The sequence below is a fragment of the Physeter macrocephalus genome, chromosome 18, assembly GCF_002837175.3.
Source record: "Physeter macrocephalus isolate SW-GA chromosome 18, ASM283717v5, whole genome shotgun sequence".
In the NCBI taxonomy this organism is placed as follows: Eukaryota; Metazoa; Chordata; class Mammalia; order Artiodactyla; family Physeteridae; genus Physeter; species Physeter macrocephalus.
The window spans coordinates 87,897,240-87,922,823 of NC_041231.1; the positions used below are offsets into that span (position 1 = coordinate 87,897,240).

Consider the following 25,584-nt stretch of genomic DNA (forward strand, 5'->3'; position numbering starts at 1 on the left):
AAATAAACTGAAAACAAGCACAAGAAGATAAAATTTTATTCTAAGACTTTATGAAAGAGCCTTTCCATAATTTGCAACTCTCCTCCATGTCCTAGGTGTATGGGCCAGTGGAAAATCTGAGATTTCTGTACTTTAAGGACAGCCCATTTTGGGGTAGAACTGTAAGTCGAGGGAATGTCCATGAGGGCAAACAGTGAACAACTAAGCACCAGCATCTAATTCGTCACGGTTTGCTCAGAAGCGGGTGCACATCTACCTTTAGCCCAGTCCTGCACCTCTGCTTGGCCGAAGATGAGGTAGAAAAACAGGCCTGCTATGTTCACAGCAGCTGAAAGCAAGAAGACATTCCTCCAACCGAACTCTGAGTCCTGGAGGCAGAAACTACAAGTTATTAACAGTCTCCTAGTTCTTGTCCCTCCTAGCTCAGAAAGGCATTGGCACCATGTTCTACTGCCCTCATCCCCAACTCTGCCCCGCATTATATGTTCCTGGTTGTTCTTAGAATATGCAGGTACATTTCCGGTGTCCTGGCCTTTCCCTCTGCTGGAATATTCCTCCCCTCAAGTAGTCATTTGTCTCGCCCATGTACTTGCTTCCCATAAATGTTACTTTTTCAATGAGACTTCCTCGGCCACCCTACTTAAAACTGAAATCCCACCCCCTCTTATGTGCCCTATTTTCCTCTCCTGCCCTACTCTTTTCTTAGCGCTTACCACCAATCACTATACCATGTTTTCGTTTAGTTTGTTAGTTTTCTATCGGTTTCTTTCCTACCGACTTCACAAGGGCAGGGACTTCTGTTTTGTTTTATTCACTTAAACAGTGCATGGCACATGCTAATGTTCATTGCATATATGTTGAATGAATGAAGAGATAAATGAGTGAGTGAGTGAGTAATAAGGGAAACAAGAGCAGTTTGATAATTTCTGTTTTAAACAGTGTGTTAGTCAGTGGCTGGAAGAGAACTGAAGCTTCAAAAAAAAAGGACTTGGTGTCAAAAAGAATACCCTTTCTTTGTTATTCTCCATTCATTTTCCTGGCTTACTGATGGAAACCACAGGAAACTTAAAGAATGATAGTCGTGTGAATGTCATATGTATGTTTCTTCATATAAAGTCTGTATCAGTCCGATTCTTATGAAATTATCATCAGATGAATTTGTTTATTCTGACAACTTTAAATGCATCTCCCAGGATGGAAAGGCTGTATGAATGTAAGAACACTATGTAAGCAATACTGGGCAGAGGAATTTCTATACTAACCACTGATGAGCATACATATAATGTACAGGTTGCTCCTTTGCTCTGTCATTCACTCATCCACTCAGCATCTCGTTCATTTGTTCTATCAATATTTTGGGGATTCCTACATATGGTGACCAACTCTTTCCAGATTGCCTGGAACTTTCAAGGTTTTAGTGTTGAAAGTCCCACATCCCAGGAAACCCCTCAGCCTCAGCCAATCAGAATGGTTGACCATTCTATACTTCACAAGAAAGGTCATGATTATTGCTAGAAAATGTGATGATTAGCATGAGAAACTCATTCTAAGAACTCATATAGCATAAACTTATACAATGGAGCATTCTCCTTCACTCCATACCCTGAACATGTGGTAATTATTCTGAATGAGCTGAGCCTAGGGTCAGAATGAGAGGCTGGATGATCGTTTGAGGAGACTCTTGTGAATATCATAATCATCAGAACATTTGACCTTACCTGACTGATGAAAAATCCGGCAACTGTGGGAGAGATGGCTCCCGCTATGTAAGAAAAGATTTGTGATAGTCCCCTGAGTAAGGCACTGTACCTGTGAGAGAGAAGGTGTGAGAAAACAATATTCCTCTGTAAGCAAAGGGTTAATCTCAGCTGATCTGTTGCAACTCCATGATTATCTCTGGGGATTGCTGGAGTTGTGCTGACCCTTAGTCAAACCTGAATGAAATGTACTGACTAGTGATGAGTATAATCCAGTGCTAGGATCTGGGATTTCCAAGGGGTAACCTGCACTAACTTGTCAACATTCATTATACAAAATGTACAGATTGATGGTTGGCAGCTGGTTTATATGTCTCTTGTCTTCTGCTATGGAGCCTGATCTCTCAGCCTTGCTTTTAGGTATAAAAGACCTCCCATTGGATGAGACATTGGCTTCCCTGAGACCAAGGTATCTCACATGTAATTTGGTGGTTCATTACCTGAAGATGAAGTGTGTCCTATTGACTATGAACAGTCCATGGATGGTCCCTGGGAGCTATATTTGGAAGTCTCAGTCATCTGATATTTACCTATATCAGAGGTGAATGTTTCTCCTGCTATCCTGTATCCTCTACGTTTATTAAAGCCTTATATGAGCATGTCCTCTGAAGTTTACGAGTCCTTTCAGTGATCCAGCCCTGTGTAACTGCTGCATTCCCCAACAGAAAGAAATTGGTGTGAGTCTCCCACAGTTGAACTGTGAGTGTGGCCACTGACTTCTCCTGTTCTCATCTGGAAAAACTAAGTTCACAGAGGTTGGCTAGCTTTGGGTCCCTTCCAGGAATTATTTGGATGTACGACTGGTGCTGAAATTTCCTGTGACCCATTGCATGTGTCACATTTTACCCATGTGTCAGAGCAGGTTTAGGGATGATCACAGGTCCCTACCGAGGAGCAATATCCATGAAGTTGACAAGGGCTCCTGATTGGCTGAGGCTTTTGGTGGCAAAAGACAGTATCAAGAAGGCCACGGTGGCGCTGAAGCTGGATCTGACCCAGAAAAGGGACACAAAGAACGCAGATGGGAGGAGAACCCCTGGGGCAGGAGAACAAACACAGAGTGAATAGGAAGCTGCCCTGAACATCCCACATCCACCCCCTCCATGTCTACCTTGGTTCTTACCTATGGCAGTGAAGAGTTTCCTGATGGTATTGAGTCTGAGGATTTTTCTGGAGAGAAGAAAATCTGCCAGTAGACCTCCAGGGACAATGCAGATACAGGCAGAAACAAATGGCAGGGCTGACAGCATCCCACTCTGAGAACCAGAGATGAGGTGAGGTGCATGCCTCACTACACCCACCATGACACAGATTGATCCCTGGGTGGATTGTCTACATCTATAGCTTTTCTTTTATATACACATCACATTTAATATGAATTTCTGGAAGAGCCAATATAATTGTAGTGCCTGAGGAAAAATATGCATACAGTTCAATTTGAAAAAAAAATGGACCAATGCTGTCTTCATATATAAGGATCATGTAGAAATAGATATTAAAAAGAACAAAAGCCAGTAGAAAAATAGTCAAAGGATATGAATGGACCATTTACAGAAAAAGAAAAATAAGTGATTTCTAAGCATATTAAAAGGTATCCACCCTCATAATAGTAAAACTACTGTGAGATACCATTTTATCAAACTGGCAAAAGTGCAACAGTTTTTTGACATGATCTATGGTGATGCCAGGGGGAATCAGGCACTTCCAAATATTATCAATGCCCAATGGAGGGCAATTTGACAATAAATATAAAAGTTTGTAGAAGAGATAGATGAAGATAGTGGAGTAAGAGGACGTGGACCTCACCTCCCCCCATGAAACATCAAAAATACATCTACATGTGAAGCAATTCTCACTGAAAACAAACTGGAGACTGGCAGAAAGACTCTTATACAACGAAGTCTGTAAGAAAGTTTCGCATGTAATTGGGTAGGAAGGGAGAGAAGTGATCAGATCGGGACTTACACCACTGGGAGGGTACACAGAAGAGGAGGGGGAATTACATAGGCTCAGAGATCCTCCCTGGGGAGTGAGTGGTGAGAATCACTGAGTACTACACCCTAGGGTCTGGCACCAGGAGGACAAGTCCCCTTAGCTGATTCGAAAAACTGTGGGATTGACAGCAGGACTATAAAAAACCAAGACTCCACTCATGAAGAGCATGCACACACTGGCTTACTCCCCCAAAAAAGGCAGAGGAAGCAGATTGAAACTGATAGGGACTCTGGCTGGTTTCGAACCACTGCCTAACACACACCCCAGCCTGAGCAGAGCACCTGCTCCAGCCCCTCTTGCTCCCAGTGCAGCTCCACACTGGAGAGAGGGATGCCATGACTGAAAGGAGTATGCAGTTGTGAGGGAAAGAGGCAGCTCAGACTTAGCACAGCATCTGGACATTGCTGGTGCCTATGAAGGCAGAAGATCAGGAGCTGTCCAGGACTCCGACTAGTGCCGGCACTACCACAGTCTGCACTCCAACCCATACCAAGCACCCACTCCAGCTCCTCTTTCTCCAGCACTGTTCCCCTCTGGGTGAGTGTGCCTGTGCTGGGAGGGGGGAGAACACACACTTAGAGGGAATGGAGCCAGATCAGACCAACCCTCAGGTCTTCTGACCCAGCAACGTGGAACCCACCCCCACCCTGATAGTGTGGTGTTGGCCACCAAACCGAGGAGAAGCCCTGGCTCACAACTGGCTCTTGCTCCAGCCCTTCTACCTCCAGCCCTACCTCCTACCCTGGTGATAGCTGCCAGCACACCATGGGGGACGAGTGACTTATGCTCAACGTCAAATATAGCTGTGCCACCAAAGACACTGGGCACATACAGACTGCACAGGGATGCTTCCACACAAGGACACCCCTTCAAGTCCAGGATAGCTAAATGTTTCACCTAATTTCATAGAGACAGAGAAAGTTAAGCAAAATGAAAAGATAGAGAAATTTAATTCAAAGGAAAGAACAAGAGAAAACCCCTGAAAAAACAAGTAATGAAACAGAAATAAGGTACAAGATAAGAGTTCAAAGTATTAGTAATAAGAATGCTAACTAAATTAAAGAGTAGATGAACACAGTGATAATTTTAATAAGGAAATAGAAAACATAAAAATGAGCCAGCCAGAACCAAAGAATACAATAACTGAAATGAAAAACACAGTAAAAGGAATTAACAGCTGACTAGGTGATACAAAAGAATGCATATGTGATCTGGAAGATAGAATAATGGAAATCGCCCGATCAGAGCTGCTAAAAGAGAAACAGAAGAGTTTAAGAGATCTCTAGGATAACATTAAGCAAACCATGATTTGCACTATAGGAGTCCCAGAAGGAGAAGAGAGAGAGAGAAAGAGAGAGACAGGTCAAAAATGTATTTGATAAAATTATGGCTGAAAACTTCCCAAACCTGCAGAAAGAAACAGATATCCAGATACAGGAAGCACAGAGGGTCCCAAACAAGATGAACCTAAACAGACCTACACCAAGACATATAATAAAAATGGCAAAAGTTAAAGAGAGGATTCTAAAGGCAGCAAGAGAAAAACAAAGAGTTAATTACAAGGGAACCCCCATAAGGCCATCACCTGATTTCTCTACAGAAACACTACTGGTCAGAAGGTAGTGGCAAAATATATTCAAATCTTGAAAGGAAAAATCTGCAACCTAGAATACTCTACCCAGAAAGATTATCATTTAGAATAGAAGGAGAAAGAATTTCTTAGACAAGTAAAAACTAAAAGAATACTAAACCTATCCTAAAATAAATATTGAAAGTTCTTCTCTAAATAGAAAAGAAGCAAGAAGATACAGGAAAGAGGATATCACAATTGGAAAGTAAATCACTTAAGTGAGTATACAGATCAAAAAGAAACAAATTTATTTGTGAAAGCGATAATAAACACAAGGAACAGCAAAAGGATAAACATGAAGATGTAAAACAGGACATCAAAATCATGAAATGTTGGGAAGCAAACAAGATGAACCTAAACAGACCTACACCAAGACATATCATAATTAAAATGGAAAAATTAAAGATAAAAAGAGAATTCTAAAGGCAGCAAGAGAAAAACAGTCATATACAAGGGAACCCCCATAAGACTATCAGCTGATTTTTCTGCAGAAACTTTGCAGGCCAGAGGTAGTGGCATGATATATTTAAAGTGCCAAAAAGGAAAAACCTGCAACTAGGATACTCTACCCAGCAAGATGATCATTTAGAATTGAAGGAGAGATAAAGAACTTCTCAGAGAAGCAAAAACTAAAAGAGTTAATCAATACCAAAACTACCCAAAAAGTAATGTTAAAGGGTCATCTCTAAGTGGAAAAGAAAAGGCTACAACAAGAAGTAAGAATCTACAGGAAAGCAAAAATCCCACTAGTAAAAGAAAATAGACAGTAAAGACTGTGGCTCAACCACTTAAATAGGCTAGCATGAAGATTAAAAGACAAAAAATTGTAAAATCTACTATAAATACAATTAACAGTGAAGGGATAAACATAAAGATGTAAAATATGACATCAAAACACAAAACATGGAGGAGGGGAGTAAAAAATGTAGATCTTTTAGAATGTGTTTGAACTTAAATGACTACCAGTTTAAAACAAGTAGATATAGGTAAATATACATGAACCTCATAGTCACCACAAATTAGAAACCTACAATAGATACAAAAAAACAAGAGAAAGGAACACAAGGATACCACTTTAAAAATCATCAAACCACAAGGGAATAAACTATAAGAAAAATAAAGGAACAGAAAAGAACTATAAAAACAATCAGAAAACAAGAAACAAAATGGCAATAAGTACATACTTACCAATAATCACTTAAAATGTCAATGGACTAAATGCTCTAATCAAAAGACATAAGGTGGCTAATTGGATTAAAAAACAAGACCCATCTGTATGCTGCCCACAAAGACTCACTTCAGACCTAAAAACACATAAAGATTGAAAGTGAGGGATGGAAAAAGATATTTCATGCAAATGGAAATGACAAAAAATGGGGGTAGCAATACTCATATCAGACAAAATAGACTTTAAAACAAAGTTTATAACAAAAGACAAAGAAAGGCATTATATAATGATAAAGGAATCAATACAAGAAGATATAACACTTTCTAACATATATGGACCTAATATAGGAGCACCTAAATATATAAAGCAAATATTAACAGACATAAAGGGAGAAATTGACAATGATACAATAATAGTAGGAGACTTTAATACCTCACTTACATCAATGGACAGATAGACAGAAAATCAATAAGGAAACAGTGGTCTTAAATGACACAACAGACCAGTTGGACTTATAGGACATTCCATCCAAAACCAGCAGAATACACATTCTTTTCAAGTGCACATGGAATGTTCTCCAGAATGGATCACATGCCAGGTTACAAAAGAAGTTTCAACAAACTTAAGAGGATAGCAATTATATCTGGCATTTGTTCCAACCACAATGGTATGAAACTAGAAATCAATTACAGGAAGAAAAATGGGAAAAACACAAACATGTGGAAACTAAAGAACATGCTACTTAAAAAAAAAAAAAAGAGTCAATGAAGACATCAAAGAGGACATAAGAAATACCTTGAGACAAATGAAAATGGAAACACAGTACTCCAAAATCTATGGGATATAGCAAAAGCAGTTAGTTTATGGCAGTGTAGACCTTCCTCAAGAAACAAGAAAAATCTCAAAATCTAGTATTTGAAAGAGAACAAAAAAAGCCCAAAGTCAGCAGAAGGAAGGAAATAATAAAAATCAGAGAGGAAATAAATAAAACATAGACCAAAAATAAATAAATAGCTATAGAAAAGATCAGTGAAACCAAGACTTGGTTTTCTGAAACAGTAAACAAACTTGATAAACCTTTAGCCAAGATCATCAAGAAGAAAAGAGAGAGGACTCAAATAAACAAAATAAGAAATAAAAGAGGAAAAATACCACCCAATACCACAGAGATACAAAAAAAATCATAAGAGAATACTATGAACAGTTATATCCCAACAATTTGGACAACCTAGAAGAAATAGATAATTTCTAGAAACATACATGACTGAACCAAAAATAGACAATCTGAACAGACCAATCACTGGTAGTGAAATTGAATTCATAATTTTAAAAATAACTCCCAGTAACAAAAGTCCAGGACCAAATGGCTTCACAGGGGAGTTCTACCAAACATTAAAGAAGAGCTCATACCTATCTTTCTCAAACTATTCCAAAAAATGGGAGAGGGGGGAATACTCCCAAATTCATTCTATGAGACCAGTACCCTATACCAAAATCAGACAAAGACACTACAAAAAAGAAAATTATAGGCGAATATCTCTGACGAATATAGAAACAAATATCTTCAACAAAATATTAGCAAACCAAATTCAACAATATATAAAAAGGATCATACACCCATGATAAAGTGATTTATTCCAGGAAGGCAAGGATGGTTCAATGTTCACAAATCAATCAATGTGAGACATCATATTAACAAAAGGAAGGATGAAAATCACATAATCATCTCAATAGATGCAGAAAAAAGCATGTGACAAAACTTAATATCCATTCATGATAAAAACTTCCATCAAAATTGGAACATAAAATAATAAAGGCTGAGAAAACAGAGGAGATTGGGGACAGGAATGAAAGTAAGATTTTTCACTCTTTTACCTTTTTATATATTTTTTAAAATGTTGATCCCTGTTTTTATCAATTCAACTCCTAAATTAAATTGCCATTAAAGAAAATGCAAGGAAAGGAGGCCATTCTTTGTTGTATGTAACCCAAACAGTGAAAAGAATCTTACTGTCAACTGGTCTGAGATGTTTATTTTACAGATGAGTAAACCAAGGCCATCAAGGTAATGTGAGTTACTGAGAAAAATACCCTGAGAGCAATGGGAGTCCAGCTCTCTTGGCTTCTCAAGCTGGGGAAACTCTACTGTCTTTTCTAAACTTGTCCTAATCATTCCCTCATCCTCCTCTTCCTCAGCCTTGGCCTTTGAGGATAAAGAGCCTACCCCGCTTCACGCCAGGGACCAATCACTTCCAACAGCCAGCCTCAGGATGTCTAGATCTCAGCACTGGCATCCTGCTTGTCTGGCCCTCCTGTCCCTGATTCCCTGGCCTGGGATTCTGCTTTGATTGCCCGCTGCTGCCCACCCCACTCCTTTGGGAAGACCCATAGCTACTCTATCCTTGGGCTTTCTGATATCAGTACTTCCAGCCTGCTTGCATGCATGCTCCCTAGACTCTGACCTCTGCTAAGAAGGTCAGTTCTCTGTTGACCACTCAGCGTGTTTTCACCAGATGAGCCCAGTCAACATGAGAGAACTGCTTTTTGAATACAAAGGACAAGAATAAAACACTAATTCAATGACCTAGTGAACTGTCACTAATAAGCTAGGAGAGGATATACTCTTCACCAATTTTGAGACATTCATCTGGCAGGAATTGACAGGCTCCTCTCAGCCAATCAGAGCATCTGTTCATTTTTTGAAAAGTCAGAGAGATGTACACATATGTGCACTTTTCTTTATATATGTTATACTTGAAAAAAATGTTTTTCTAAAAAGACATTGTCCACAAGTTTTTGGTATAAGTCCTATTTAGGACTTTATGTCCTATTAATGTCTTATTTTCAGCATATGTTGTTTATGCTTCTCTGTCACAACTTTCTCGAAGGCAGACTTTGTTTCATCAATACTTTATTATTTATGCTGCCAGCAGATGTCTTGTTTGCAAATGTTGATTGGACTGAACATAAAATTTCTGCATAAGTTCCTGAAAAAATGTGATATTCTATGAATGACAAGTTGACCTAGAGCCATACCACTCTGCCCCCAATAAGCAGTAGGACACATTGAGTTGAATCAGAATTCAAGTGAATCAGGTTGTGTTTCCTACATAAAGATCCTTGGACTAAGCCCATGACCATAGGAGAAAGAAAGGATTATATATGAAGCAACAGAAGAGCAGAATGAGTTTTCTCCGTACTTACATCTCTGATGTTAGCTTGAAGTACAGAGCTGATGTATGTTGGTAGGTATGACCTGATGACAAAATAATGCCAGTAGTCACTGAAATAAAAGACGAGAATGCTCCAAAGCGGTAGGGATTTGATCATAGCCTTAATGGGAAGAGACCAGCCTGGTGGAGAATCCTGGAAGAAAGTACATATAAATATCCCCTCCATCTAAAGACCAGAACTTTGCTCTACTGAACTCTTCACCACTGAGACATAGGGAAATGGCAGAAGAATTCCCCTGTACACCTCTTGAGCCAGTGAACAGATGATGTATTCCTTCTCACTAGTGCTGATAAACGGATGATTCACGGGGTCATCATAAATGAGAGCAAACCAGAGAAAAGAACAGATGCAGCCAATACCACCTAAAAAAAAAAACGAGGATCTGCTTAGCACAGGATTGGAGTTCTATCAGTGTGATTCTGCCCTGAGATGATTCCTGTGGTTAACAGAATGGCCCCCATACTCCACTCCTTCCTGCATCTATCCCTTGCATAGTCCTATCATAGGTGGAGGGTATTTCCTCACCACTTGACTTTGGTCTTGGCCGTGTAACTTGCTTTTACCAATGACATGGGGCAGTTCAGAGCCTAGGCTTTAAGAAGCACTGCATTTTTTCACTTGTCCTCTTGAGTCTTATCAATTGGTATAGGAACAACATGCTCCAGCTCACCCATTGTCCAAGACAGATGAGAGACACAGAGAGCAGAGCTGCCTAGCTGTCCCACAAAACTAAGAGACTAAACATTTGTTGTTTAAAATCACTGAGTTTGGGGAGGTTTTGAAATGCACCAATAATAAGGCTGTACGTTGTTGTTAAAAGTTATTAGTGTGTTTGCCCCAGTGCTCGAAAATGCCCTCACTGTTGAAGTACCAGTCAGCATCCCTCCTGCTAGTCATGCTTCTGCAAAGTTTATGTCTTCATTAAAACTTTTCTTATCTATCTCTAACATTTAAGAGTTAGCAGCAGTACATATGTGCAGCTGATTGCCCAGATAATTTCTGGATATGGAATGAAATTCATCCTCAGCAAAGAAATTTCTCTGATATACACATTATTACAGTGTTGGACAACTCAACATTATTAGTATTGAGTGGAAATATGATTCATCTTAAAATTCCCTTTTTAGAATCTTAAAGTCTTGAGTTCTCTTCACTTGTTAGCTTGTTGTTTATACGGTCTTTCACGAATATAGAACAGCCACCATACACCAGGCATTTTGCTAGATTTTGAGAATATAAGAATACAAAGACATAATTTTGTCATCAAGGAGCTTAAAAGCAAGTGGGGAGTGAGAGGTATGAAAATTAGCACTGTTGCACGTTGAGGATGGAGGATATTAACACTGATTGAACAAATATTTAGTGAGTTCTTATTTTATACACATTGCTTACATTTTCTCAAAACCAGGAGCACAGTAAGCCTCTCTCATTCCTTGAAAATTTTTTAACCTGCCCTTTTGAAGTTTCCATGACAGATCCTTTGAAGGGTGATATGCTATAGTAATCAATCTTCATACACATTTTTTTTTCTGGTAGGTGTATTGGTCTGATGCTATAAGAATCCTGGATCTTAATAGTATTATCCTCTAATGAAAACACCAGTGGGATTTACTGGTCCCACTGGAATCAGGCGGTTTGCAGATGGGATTCCAGAGAATGTTTCAAAAATCAAACAAACACAAACATTAGCTGAAAGCATCTGGGAAGATCCCACCCAGGGCTGGGTAAAGGCAAAATTGCGAAGCAGTAGAATATTGTCTCTGAAACACTCTGATCTTTGGAAACTTCCACAGCATCTCTCTGTCTATTATGTCCAATCCTAAACCTCACATGATCTGCTCTGTCCTGCAGCCTTTACTGGTTGATTCTCTACTCCAATCAGTATTTTACCTATGATTAGGTCACGTTCCCACAATTTTCTGGTTGTAGTAATAATAGGAGAATTTAAAAGAATGTATTAAATAAATAGCATAACTAAAAATATAATCCTACCAAGATTACATTTTCAGCATCTTATGAAAGGAATCCCTCTGAGATCCTTTGTGGGTTCAATTTAGAAGCAGGACGGAATGTTACAATGCCGTTAAAGTCATCAGGTTATTCTAGCTATACACTCAGGATATTGAAACTTAAATATCATTTTCAAGATTCACAACATGATTAGCTCTGAACATTATCAACTTTAGTTATATATTTATATCTACTAGGATTTGGTTAACCGTAAATGACTTGCATCATGGAAATCATGCCCAGCAATCTCTGTCATAAAACAAGATTCTGAGATTTGAAAAGCACAAACTCACCAAAGATATAGAAGACGTAAGGCCATCCTATGGTCTGGCAGAGGTAACCACCAACCAGGAGGATGATGAAGGAGCCCAGCACTGACCCTAAGCAGAAGATGTGAGGATATTCTGGGTGAGAAGGTCAGGCTTGGGACTCTCTGTGCTTCCTGCAGATTGACTTGATCACAAAGCTAAGTTGCAACCCAGGCTACCTAGGTTCAGATTCTGCTCCTACACTCAGTAGCTGTGTGATTTTGGACAAGTTATTAGTCTATTTGTGTCTCAAATTCCCTTATGTGTGAAATGGAAGTAATTATATATAACTGAGTTGGAAGATTGTTCTGTGACTAAAAGGAAATTAAAAGCATTTGCAAGAATGTTTGGTGTCCAGTAAACCTTTGGTTATGATCAAGAAAGATAGTATAGGGTAGTGCTTTAGAGCAAGGAGACAGAGTAGTTAGGATGTAAGGTTTGGCTTCTGTTGATAGGCCATGGCAGAGTATTCTTGGACAGTGCACATAAGGTGACAATTAAGTTATCAGTTACCTGATACAGCAATGGTGATGAGCTGACTCCTTTCCGTTGGTGGAGCCCATCTGGCCCAGATTGAATACTGACTTGTTAATAACATAACCTGAAAAAAAAAGTTGATTCTTGGCTATCTGAGGTCATTTAGGAACCTATATTCTACTCGTACTTAGAAAACATCTTGGTACCTGGACAATGCCTTGGATGATCTGTAGGACAATGAGCAAAGTCACACCAGTATCAGCTGCTAGTGGAGTGAAGAGGGTCAGGACTGAGGTAATAAACATGCCAGCACCAGCCAAGTACTTGGTTCCAAATATTTCAGCCAGATAGCCACTGGGGATTGGAGCCAAGAATGAGCCATAGTTGAGTGAGCTAAGGATGATTCCCTGGATTTCAGGACTCCAGTCATACATAGCAGCCTAGATGACAAAGAGAAACTCACTGTTTATCTTTGGCTAGGGAGTTGACAATTTTTATCATGAGGACTTGAGATACAAGAAAATAATTGGCAGTTCTCTTTCCTTTTACTTCTCTCCAGTTCCTCCAATCTATCAATTTTATCAAGAAAACCTAAATATATGCCCAATATACTCTTTCCCCTTTCACAGTTTCCCCAGCTACACAATTAACTGACCAATTAAAATAGAGCCTGTAAAGAAAGAAAACCTATAAAGAAGAAAACATCATAGGCAAGGTAATAAAAAAATGTGAAGGAAGGAAGAGAAAGTAGACATAAACCTGTGAAACTTATTTTGTGGTGATTTTCATCATTGTAGGGGAAGAATTTACCTGCACTAAATGGTAAAAATCTGCTTCCTTCATTCTAATTTTAGTCCCCAGTCACACTTATAGACACTAAGTCAGGATAAAATCTCCGATACATGTTATGTTCTTGTGTAATATAGTTCCTTGAACATAGTAGATGCTCAATACACTAAGTCCCCTACATACGTACCTTCAAGTTGCAAACTTTCAAAGATGCGAAGGTGCATTTGCATGTCCAGTCACGTAAGTTAGTTCACGTGTCTGGTGTACATTGTCACGTGCGTTTATCCTCTACAGTTGGTTGTGCTTTTGTGTACTTTACCGTATAGAGTACAGTAGTACAGTATCTCTACTTCAAGCCCAGGATGTTTGGAAGCAAGTGTAAAAGCAGTGGTGATGTAGCTGGTACTGCTAAGAGGCATCAAGAGATGATGATGGAAACACAAGTGAAAATAATTAACAGAATGGAACAAGGCGAAAAGAAGGTAGGCATCACTCGTTCTTATGACATGAATCATTCAACCATCAGCACGATTCTAAAGAACAAGGACAAGATCGTGGAACATGTGAAGTCTGCTGTGCTGATGATGTCAACAATAATATCGAAGAACCATAGAAAAATGATGGAGGAGATGCAGAAACTGCTCACTGTGTGGATGCAAGATCAGCATCAGCATCGAGTCCCATTCAGCTTAATGCTGAGTCAAGAGAAAGCTAAAAGCCTTTATGAATACTTGAAGAAGAAACACGATGAAGAATCAGAGGGCTCATCTTTTAATGCCAGCCATGGCTGGGTTCATTGGTTCAAGGCTAGAGCCAACATTCACAACGTAAAAGTAAGTGGCAAGGCAGCAAATGCAGATACATTAACTGCCCAGGAATTTCCTGAAATGCTTCGAGAAATTATTGATGAAGGTGTGTATTTACCCGAAGAGGTTTTTAATGTGGATGAGACAGGACTGTACTGGAAGAGGTTGCCAGACCAAAGTTACATCAGCAAGGAGGAAAAATTGATGCAGGCTATAAAGCAGCAAAGGGTAGGTTAACTCTGTTGTTTGGTGGCAATGCTTCTGGCTATATGAAGCTGAAGCCTCTCTTAGTTTATCATTCAGAGAACCCGAGAGCCCTTAAAAACATAGCCAAGGGCTCTCTTCCTGTTGTGTGGAAGAATAACCCCAATGCCTGGGTTACACAGGCTATTTTCCAGGACTGGTTTTTCCACCACTTTACCCCAGAGGTAGAGAAATATTGCTTGGAGAAGGATGTCCCATTCAACATTCTTTTGCTGCTCGACAATGCCCCATGCCAACCTCATTCATGGACGACTTTCATCCCAACGTCAAAGTAGTGCATCTGCCGCTGAATACTATGTCGCGCATCCATCCAACCTATGAACCAGGAAGTTATAGCAACTTTCAAGAAATATTATTTACATCACACTTTTCGTCAGTTAGTAAAGATGAGTGATGAATCAGGAACAACCTTACAACAATTTTGGAAGGACTATAACATCTACAAGGCCATAAAAAACATTGACTTTGCTTGGAGTGAGGTTATGGCCGTCACCATGAATGGGGTTTGGAAGAACCTTTGCTTGCAGTTTGTTCACAATTTTCGTGGATTTGAGAAGGTGGACGAGAGTCCAAAGAGGTCTTCAGCAACTTAGTGACCCTCAGCGAGAAAACGGAGCTAGATCTGCAAGAGGATGACTTCATTGAATCCTTGCTGTGCAACACAAGGAGCTTACTAATGAAGACCTGGGGGAATTGGAGACCCAGAGAAAGAACAAAGAGAGACAAGAGGAAGAAGAAGTAACTGTAGAACCCAAGGGATTCAAGATGCAGGAAATGGCAAGGGGGTTTCTTTGTTTGAGGAGGCACTGTTCGTTTTTGAGGCACAGGACACAAACATAGAACGGTACACGAAGGTTGCAGCAGCCATTCAGAACGCAATCCGGTGCTACCATGTCATCTATGATGAGAAAAAAAGATCTACTATCCAGACATCCTGGATCATTTTTTCAAGAGAGTAGAATTGAATCCAGCAAGGAGCCAGAACCTGTGCCATCAACATCAGGCATGAGTGAAATTGCAGCTTGCCCTCCATCTCCTGTTGCTGATGATCCTTCAGCTCTACCATCTCCCACCTCGTCCCCCTCCTCCAGTCAGTAACTCTTCTTGCCTGTGCACTCGATGCCAGCCCCTGGATGCCAGCTGTTGGACTGTACTACTGTACTTTTCAAGGTATTGTACTGTAAGATTAAAAATGTTTTATTTTTTGTTTGTTATGTATTATTTGTGCAAAAAGTATTATAAACCTATTACAGTACAGTTCCATAGAGCCAATTGTGTTAGTTGGGTACCTAGGCTTTGTTGGACTTAAGAATGAGCTCTCGGAACAGAACTCGCTAGTATGTAGGGGACTTACTGTACATAACTCTTTACGTCCAAACATTTGAGCCAAAGAAAGGATCCAGAGTCTCATTAGACTTACCACTGCCTTAAATTCGTTCAGAGTTTCATTCCACTTGTCCTGGAAGTCAGTGAGCGGCCTCTCTGTGGAGGCACTGGGTGGGCTGCGTGGAGCTGTGTTGTTCACCATAGCTGGCAAGGCAATGCTCATGTTCATTTGTTGGGTGGAAATCGAAAAATTACAGAGATGCACAATAAGGGCCAGCCCATGTCGGACAGAACAAAAGCCTAAGAAAAGAGGGTACAGAAGGTCTTACATTCAGGGTGCTTTCTCCCACTCTTCCTAAGTCTGGAAGTGGGAGAAGATTGCAGTCTGTCTGTGAAGCAAAAATAGAGAGCAGATGTGACTTTGTAGGTGTCTGGGAGTACGGGGGGTGGATAATTCCCTCAGAAGCATTACTTAAGCAGAGACTTAAAGAATGTACAGAACTGGCCAGAGCAAGCATTAAGAAAGGGTTTTCCAGGCAGGGTCCTGGGATGAGCTGATGAGAGCAGGAATGGAAAGAAGTGAATTTAGAGAAAGAATTAGCTGGAAAGCTGTGATTGATTGGATATGGACAGTAAGAAAGAGAAGTTGTTCAAGTCTTTTTCTCTATCCCAAGGTGGAATTTTATAATTATCTTCAGTTAAATCACACACAGTTTTTTAAAGTACTTTTTGTTGGTTCCATAACTGTGTCCTTTTCCCTATCTTTTTCATCTTGTTTTTCCCCCTTAGGTTTAGACAAGAAAACTAAACACATACACACGTTATGTGCAAATAATGGAAAAAATAGGTGATTCTTTTTGCCGTTTGTAACACGTACTCTATTCTCCTGGGTAATTTTATTCACTGGCAGTTTCTAAACAATGGTATATAGGAATGGAGAGAGTGGGCACTCCTGCCATAACTGAACCTACTGGGAATACTTGTCACATTACACCATTAGGTATGTTGCTGGTGTTGGTGGCTCTTGTACTTTTATGGCATTAAACTATCCCATTTTGATTTTTTATTTTTATGGGAATATAATGAGTTTGATCAAATGTATTTTAATCATAGAACCAGACTCCTGGATCTGCTCTCTTTACAGCTGTGTGTTCTTGGGCAAGTGACTTAACTCTCTGTGGCCTCAGTATTTCACCTATAAAATGGGGTTAATAATAGAGCCTCAAGGTGCTGTGATGAAATTTGAATAAGTTTTTGTAAGTTCATCATAGTTATTAATAATATTTGACTAGCCTTATATTCTTGGAATGGTCTCTTCTTAATAGGCTGTTTTAATGAAAATACATGCTTTATTTTGCTAATATTTTAGTTAGAATTTTACATTAGCATTTTTAATTGAGCTTAATTTGTAGTTTGTGAATGAGTGTGTATGTGTATGTGATTTTTTGCCATGCTAGCTTTGTAAAGAAAGGAAGTTTTAAGCTTTCCATTTCAGTCTGTGATCTGAAGTATTTTAGGTACATAGTCATTTTCTTTTTTCTTAATACATGTTTGTTTTAGAACAGTTTTAGACTTACAGAATTACTGAGTTCCTGTATACCTCACACCCAGTTTCCCCTATTATTAACATTTTATATTAGTATGCACATTTGTCACAATTAATGAACCTACATTAATGTATTATTATTAGCTAAAGCCGATTCTTCATTCAGACTTCTTACTTTTCACCTAATATATTTTTTTCTGTTCCAGAATACCATGCAGGATACCATAGTATGTTTAATCATCACATCTTCTTGGGATCCTTTTGACTGTGACAGTTTCTCAGCCTTTCCTTGTTTTTGATGACTTTGACAATTCTGAAGAGTATCAGTCACATATTTTGTAGTGTATCCTTCGACCGGGATTTGTCTGATGTTTTTCTCATGATGAGACTGAGATAATGTGTTTTTGAGAGTTTGACCATAGGGGTAAACTGCCATTCTCATCACATCATATCAAGAATACGTGCTATCAACGTGATCTATCACTGCTGATATTAACCTTGATCACCTGGCTTGAGATAGTATTTGCTAGGTTTCTTAACTGTGAAGTTACTCTTTTTTTTCACCCTTTTCATGCTGTGCTCTGAAAGAAGTCACATGCACAGTCCACACTTAAGGAGTGAGGAGCTATATTTCACCTTCTTAAGTGGGTATCTACATAAATTATTTGGATTTCTCCTGCATAGGAAACATAAGCATTTTCTGCTCCTTAAAAATCTCATAGAATTTTTCTAGTGAATCTACCAGAACACAATTCATTTGTTTTGTTAAAAGGGATAACTTTTGGATAACTTTATCACGTTATTACACAGTTTTTTTGACATGTACAATTTTTCTGAATTTAAACTTACAGTTTCATAGAAAATCATGTACTGTATCTATTTCCCCATAATTAGTACCTTATACATTTTAAATGCTTCTGTCTCCCTTTTCCGCATGATTGCTTGTATTTAATCTCTTTGATCAATCTGAATAGTGAAATGTTTGTTTTATTGCTATGAATGGAATCTTCTTTACCAAGGAATAAGCTCTTATATATTTTTTCCATTTCAATTCCCTTCATGATTTGATTTTACATTTTTTCTACATTTGAGTTGTCTACTTTGTTTTTACACATACTTTTCCTGAAGTTGTAAACTCAGCAAACTGATGCTTAATTAAGTTGCTTTTATTTTTGTACAATCTTTGTTTTCTTCCCTTCTTCACACCCATTATCTTTTGATCCACTGCCTTACTACCCCTCTGCTTTTTCCATGACTGAGTCAAGCCTCAGCTCTGCGTTGCTGGTTTGATTTTGTGTAGTGATAATTTCTTTCCTTGCTACTACTAATTCTGTTTTAATTTTGAAGTGACATTTTTTCCTCTTTAGTTTTCTTTCTCATCTTCTTTCATCTTTTCCTATTGATTTACTTCATACATGTAAGCTTTTTAAATTATTATTATTATTGAGAACTTGGAGAAATTGGAAATGAAAATATTCTTCAATTTCCCCAGATAGGGCTTCCCTGGTGGCGCCGTGGTTGGGAGTCCGCCTGCCGATGCAGGGGACGAGGGTTCGTGCCCCGGTCCAGGAGGATCCCACATGCCGCGGAGCTGCTGGGCCCGTGAGCCATGGCCGCTGAGCCTGCGCGTCCGGAGCCTGTGTTCCGCAGAGGGAGAGGCTACAGCAGTGAGAGGCCTGCGTACCGCAAAAAAAAAAAAAAAAAAAAAAAAATTTCCCTAGATAAAATAAGCACAGCACTATAATATAATGGTTAATAATCAGGCCACTTTGGTTTGAATCAGATAGCACCTGTTTGTGCCTGGATGACTTAAATGAGTTACTCAGTCCCTCTGTGCTTGAGTTCTTGCTCCTGTAAAGTGGAGATGATGCTGGTAGTACCTCCCTTGAAGGACTGTTGTGAGGATTCAATGAATTAATCCATACAAAGTGCTTAGAACAGTGCCTGATAGGCATGCCCTCATTATGCAATGATCTCTCTTTTATTTAACGTATTTGATTCCTTTTTTTTGTGCTGAAGTATTTACATAGGTCCCTTGTGGTTCCTACCCACACCCCCAGTCTTGGACTGTAAAAGCCAATCATGTGTGACCTTGTTCCCATGTGTTGTCACCCTTGCAGTGGGCCACATTGGCTTGTTGGAGTCCTGTTGTCATGTGCTGGTAATAGGGTGTATGTGTGTGGGCAAGAGGCAGCCGGCGGGAGGATGGCATCTTGGAACTCTTTCACCAATACAAGGGAAACTAGCTATTCTTCCACTTTAATTCTGCAATGACATCCCCCAAATTTCCAAGTTAATTTCTGCAATCATGCCTGTTTTCCTCTGCTCTGTTGCACTGGCACCAAGATGCTAAGCAGCAGATGTTTAGAAAGACTGGTGAGCTGTCGGGAGGAAAACATCAGGATGTGGGCACAGAGAAGCTTCACCCACCATATCCTAGCACTGAAGACCTCACCTTGCCTGTGGTCCACCAACCTCAAGACACTGCCTCTCTAAGCTGGGGAGCATCAGCTGGGGCTTCCCTGTATCCTCCCCTTTCTTCCTATAACATTGGGTCATGCTCCAAGGATGAGAGTTTTGTCTGCTCTTGGCATCCTCTCAATTCATCCAAATTGTATTAAATCTATCAACAAGCCTTAGAGTTTGTAGTGTGTAGTAGGAAAAATTCCCGAGTTTTAACATTTCTCAAACTGTTGTGCTGTTTTATTGGTTTCTGTGACTTTCAGAAAGGAATATTATTGCAGATTCATCTTTAGGTGACATTCCTAACATAGGCCAGGGTGTATTTACCCCCCTGCAGGCTTTTGATAGGGAGCAAGGAAGCGGTACCCAATATTGTTTATTAATTCTCACTGCCATCTCTACTCTTCTCAGTTCTTCACAGTAACAGACAAATACTTGGAAACTACAATCCTCAAACTACATGCAAACAGGGTTCCAATAATGAAGGCATTCAGGCAGGGTTTGGAAGGCTGAACACAGTGAGAAGCCACTGTGCCACAGAGGACGCTACAGGCAGGAGTTTGAGGACCAGTGATGATAGATGTGGGGGTTTTGCCTGGGCCTTGTATGAATCCTCCTGAACATTGCCTACTACATGCTACACAGGCTCGCTAGTGGTTTCCCATCCAACCTATACTTCAGGATTTCCTGAAAGTGACTAACTTGACTTTTGCTTCTCCAGCCTCCCAAAGACTGTGGACTATTTCCATCCCCTATATTAAACCTCTTTGTTTCTGGAATTATAAAGTGGCTTCCATTTATTTGATTGAACCCAGGCAGAAGCTCAAGGGCCCCTGGGAGAAAAGGGATAGGAAGGTCAAGATGATATCTGTCATTGAACCCAGGCAGAAGCTCAGGGGCTTCTGGGAGAAAAGGGGTAAGAAGGTCAAGATGATATCTGCCCCTACCCTGCCCCATGAACCCTTAACTGAGCCTGATAGAGAGAAATCACTGACCTTCTGGCAGAAGCTGAAGGTCCAGCTTTTTTCACCCAGGGTCTCTAGGGGTACAGGAGCATAAGCAACTCTTTTCTGTGGCCATGTAGCCAGATGTGACATATAATGAGGGAGGGGGCATTTCCCCACGTGCCATGGAACACCTGGATTTGATTCTGTGAGTGTCTTAGAATCACAGTCATGCTCAGTAAAGATATCAGTGGTTTTTGGGGGTCCGGTACTGGGAGAAACCCCAGCAGGGTCCTAAGGGTGTGATACAGAGGACCCAGCAATGCCCAGTGAGTATGGGCTAGAACGAGAGATGAGAGGAAAATTGATGTTGGACACCAACTGACGAAGCAGCCAGCAGGGTTTATTCATAAGCACTTATGAGAAATACTTGGACACTCAACAAAATAACCAGGTGGGACTTTAAGAGATAGTTGAGGGTCTACCTTATCAGGTAGGATGAGATTTAGCCAAAAAAGGATTAGTATTATTAGCATAATGCCATTTGTGATAACAGGCTGGGGTCGAGGGGTGGTCACCAGGGGACTAAGCAGCATGGTTGGGTGGATGCCCTAGAAGACTGTGGAAGAAACTAGAAAGACCACATTGAGTCCCACTTTTAGACAAATTATGACGGAGAGTTCCAATGACTGCCGAAAAGTGGGCTGAGGAGGGAAAACTGTGTGAGAGGTGATAATGATAGCTAAGTTTATGTAGTGCTTACTACGTGCCCGGCATTGTTCTAAATGGTTCACATACTATAACTAATTTAATCCTCATGGAAATCCTATGAGATAAATACTATTGTTAGTGTCTCATTTTTACAAATTAGGAAACTGAGACACAGAAAGCTTAAGTAACTTGCCTAAAGTCACACAGCTCATAAATTGTGAAATCGGGATTGCAAACACAGGCAGTCTGGCATCTTAATCCATACTCTTACCCAATATGCTATATTGTGCCATGGAAAATGTTTATATGTAAGTTCTCTGTATTACTGATTTTTAGAGAGAAAGAGTTAAGTTAGGATAGGAGAATTTGGCCAATGGTATATAGTGCAATAGGCTCCTAAATATTTAGAAATGGATGGAATCTTAGATATACAAACCATTCCATTTTACGGATGAGGAGGCTGAGGCAATGGAACAGTATTCATTCCATGCCAAATGGTAGTTTATTGTAGGGTGGGTATTAGATTGCACGTCTCCTGATTTCTTTGATAGATAAGATTAGGAGAATCCTCTTTTCTTTAAGGCATGTTCATTTCCCAGGAGACATACTGGCTAAAATGTTGAGTCTTACAAAGCATTCCATCTTGGTTAATGTTTTACTTTTTAAAGGCATTATCTTATGAAAAGCCTATATCTTAAGAGAATTAATGAAGAAAATAGTTATTAAGTCATCAAGGGTTTAGAGTAAAATAAGGTGTTCAACAGTTTCCCTTCTGACATATTATTGAAAAACACTAAGTTGTAACATAACTGAGAGGAAGGAGGAAACGTGACTTCTGTGGTATGGTGTAAAGAAAAAGCCTATTCTCCTTGAGGTAGCTCTGGATCTAATATGAGCCGAAAGATCAAATGGGGATGGATGCTCCCTGGACTTAGAATCAGAAAAGCCAAGATTGGTTTCCATATTTTCTACTTAGCATCTGTTCTGAATTTTTTCTTTATCTCTAACTAATGTCTTGATACCTACCTGTCCTATATACCTTCAAGGTTTCTCGCAAGAAATGAAGTAATTCTCAGTAAAAAGGCTTTACAGCTATATAAAATTCTTGACAACTGATGGTAGCAAGAAGATGCTGTGCATCGCCAAAAGGTGATATAGATCCTGGTTTTATCCACACCCCAGTACATGATTTTACCTTTCTTGAAGGTTTGAACTTGAGCTGTGTTTAAAGTACCATCGTTGACAATACCTCCCACTGTGGCTTCAGCTTCTACCGTAGTAAACATTTTGGTTCTCTTCTCCCAGACACTGGTGTTTACCTACTGAAATAAGAGAATGCAAAAGCAAATACAGAAAGAGGTGTCCTATATCATACATGGCATGGCCCCAGGTCTTCTAAGAATTAGGAGGAAATATTTGGTGGAAAAAGTGCTAGATTAGGGTTCAGGAGACCTGATTTGCTGTCCAGATTCTATCACTATCCAAATGTGTGGCCTTGGGAATGTCACATCTCTGCTTCTCTAAAATGAGGAATCTGGGCTTCCCTGGTGGCGCAGTGGTTGAGAGCCCGCCTGCCGATGCAGGGGACGCGGGTTCGTGCCCCGGTCTGGGAAGATCCCACATGCTGCGGAGCGGCTGGTCCCGTGAGCCATGGCCGCTGAGCCTGTGCGTCCGGAGCCTGTGCTCCGCAATGGGAGAGGCCACAACAGTGAGAGGCCCGCGTACCGCAAAAAAAAAATAAATAAATAAATAAATAAAAAATAAAATGAGGAATCTGGTCTGGATTGCCTCAACAGATTGCAATATTCTTTCCAGTTCTGTGTTCCCATGTCTCTCAACTGATATCCGTATCAACTGGATGTTAAAACCTGACAATCTTCTTTGAAATTTCATCTGGAAGATTCCAATGGATTAAATTACCTGAAAAATTAGATCTACTAAATACAATCTAGGTATACTAGATAAAACCTAGCAAACATCTTTTTAAATACATAGGTCCAGGGACTTCCCTGGTGGCCCACTGGTTAAGACTTCCCCTTCCAGTGCAGGGGGGGCAGGTTAGATCCCTGGTCAGGGAGCTAAGATCCCACATGCCTTGCAGCCAAAAAACCAAAACATACAGAAGCAATATTGTAACAAATTCAACAAAGACTTTTAAAAATGGTCCACATCAAAATAAATAATAAATACGTAGATCCAAAGATAGTAAGAGATATCCCCATGGATGTAATGAAAAGTTAGAGGTATGAGCTTACTCTTCAGAGATCTTGGGCCTGGGGATGAGGCATCAATTTCAGTGATGCAGGGGCTTGAGATCCAGGTCCCTATTGGGATGAAGGATAAAGCCTTAGACTCATGCCAGGAAGGCAGTTATAATAGAGATCTTAAGATAGAGCCAGAAGCCTCAAGTAGGTTCAAAACTGAGTTGGAGGCTCTGCCCTTTGCAACAAGTGAGACAGTGACAACACTCATCTACATTGTCCTGAGACTCTTCTGAAAATTACAAAAATTCATAACTATGTTACGGGGAGTTAGGGGTTAGATTTCACACTGTCTTCACTATCTGGGAACTCTTCCTCTGCTGAAAAATTGAAGTAAGAATTGGGCCTAGCCTGATTTGCTCAACAGAGATCACACAGAACTACTGAAAATGAAGCTCCTCTTAATATGACCTCAAGATCCAAAATTATAAACACTCAAAGAAGTGATCATCCAAAGCAAGTCCTTAGACTCAACACACAGCAGGATTAAACTGCTGAGAACTTCAAAAAAAGATAGAATGCACTGATAAAAACATTATATAAGCACGCTTAAAATCATTGAAGAAATAAAAGATAGACTCTAAAACATAAGAAGATACCAAAAAGAACAGGCAGATTTAAGAAAGATACTGCTTGAAACACAAAAGGCAGATTTAGGCATTGAAATTGGAAACTAGGTGACTAGACATAGCTAATGAAAGAATTAATGAAGTAGAAGATAGAGCTAAGTAAATTATATCAAATAAGGCTGAGTGAGATAATGAGGTATGATAGCAAAGTTAAGAGATCTGGAAAATGCAGTGAAAAGGTCCAACATATGTTGAATAAGACTTCTAGGAGGAGAAAATAAAGAGAATTGAGGACAGGCAATACTTTTAAAAGTAATGAATAGGACTCCTTCAGAATAGATGAAACACAAGATTTCTCAGATTCAAGAATCACAAAGAGTGTCAAGCCAAAGAAATGAAATGAAATTTATACCTAGACATATCATAAGGCTGCAGTATATGTATACTGCTTTTTGTATACTGCAGGATACAAAAAGCACAGTCCTTATTTATAATAATAGATGCCATTAAAAACCATTGACAAAAGGGGAGAAATCCATTTCAGTATGATATCAGACAGGGGAGAGGTGTTTTTTAAACTTCTTCAAAATAATTTTAAAAAGACAAAATATAGGAAAATGGGTAAAGACCAGGTAACTATCAGAAGAACAGATAAATACAGATGAAGAATGAACAGTGGGAAATGCAGTCTACCTTACTATAAAGGAAGGCCATGGATATCAAAAGGACAATATCATACTATCTCTTACCCATCAACCTTCATAAATATTTAAAACTTTTATCACCAAGTTTAGGCAGAAGTGTGAGTAATAAGCTGTTATTTACAATGGTCAAACTGCATTCCTTCTACCTGATATTGCTGCTTCACGGTGTCTGCACAGCCACACAGAGTATGTCCCAAGACACTCCTTGTAGCAGCAATATTTGTAAAAGTAAAAAATCAGGAACAACTAATGATCATTAATATTTAAATAGTTAAGTAAAGTACATGTAAATTTTAGAATACTATACAGCAGTCAAAAAGAATTAATTGGATCTATATTAAAAAGCATAAAAAGGGCTTCCCTGGTGGCGCAGTGGTTGAGAGTCCGCCTGCTGATGCAGGGGACACGGGTTCGTGCCCCGGTCTGGAAGGATCCCACATGTTGTGGAGCAGCTGGGCCCGTGAGCCATGGCTGCTGAGCCTGCGCGTCCGGAGCCTGTGCTCTGCAGTGGGAGAGGCCACAGCAGTGAGAGGCCCGTGTACCACACACACACAAAAAAAAGCATATAAAGATTTAACAGACATTAGGTGGAAAAAATACATTGTAGAATAGTAAGTATAAG

The 25,584-nt window shown here is 39.8% G+C and overlaps 1 protein-coding gene across 1 annotated transcript; it reads right to left on the reverse strand.

The window, feature by feature from the left end:
• Positions 1 to 215: 215 nt before the first annotated feature.
• On the reverse strand, positions 216 to 22,714 carry SLC17A4 (solute carrier family 17 member 4). Its single transcript, XM_007128635.2, has 11 exons — positions 22,624 to 22,714; positions 15,859 to 16,064; positions 12,786 to 13,019; positions 12,616 to 12,703; positions 12,088 to 12,174; positions 10,028 to 10,146; positions 9,755 to 9,916; positions 2,881 to 3,013; positions 2,646 to 2,793; positions 1,719 to 1,809; positions 216 to 368 (listed from the first exon to the last, which is right to left on the reverse strand). The coding sequence occupies exons 1-11, from the start codon at positions 22,712 to 22,714 to the stop codon at positions 216 to 218; spliced, it is 1,512 nt and encodes a 503-aa protein (XP_007128697.2).
• Between the last annotated feature and the right edge of the window lie 2,870 nt (positions 22,715 to 25,584).

Bases quoted from the DNA above. Each gene is read 5' to 3' on its own strand.
- SLC17A4 (XM_007128635.2), bottom strand. From the start codon at position 22,714: ATGTTTACTACGGTAGAAGCTGAAGCCACAGTGGGAGGTATTGTCAAC. The intron at 2,794-2,880 runs GTAAGAACCAAG...CTCCTGCCCCAG, and splicing joins GAAACTCTTCACTGCCATAG to GGGTTCTCCTCCCATCTGCG. The intron at 1,810-2,645 runs GTAGGGACCTGT...TCTCTCTCACAG, and splicing joins TTCATGGATATTGCTCCTCG to GTACAGTGCCTTACTCAGGG.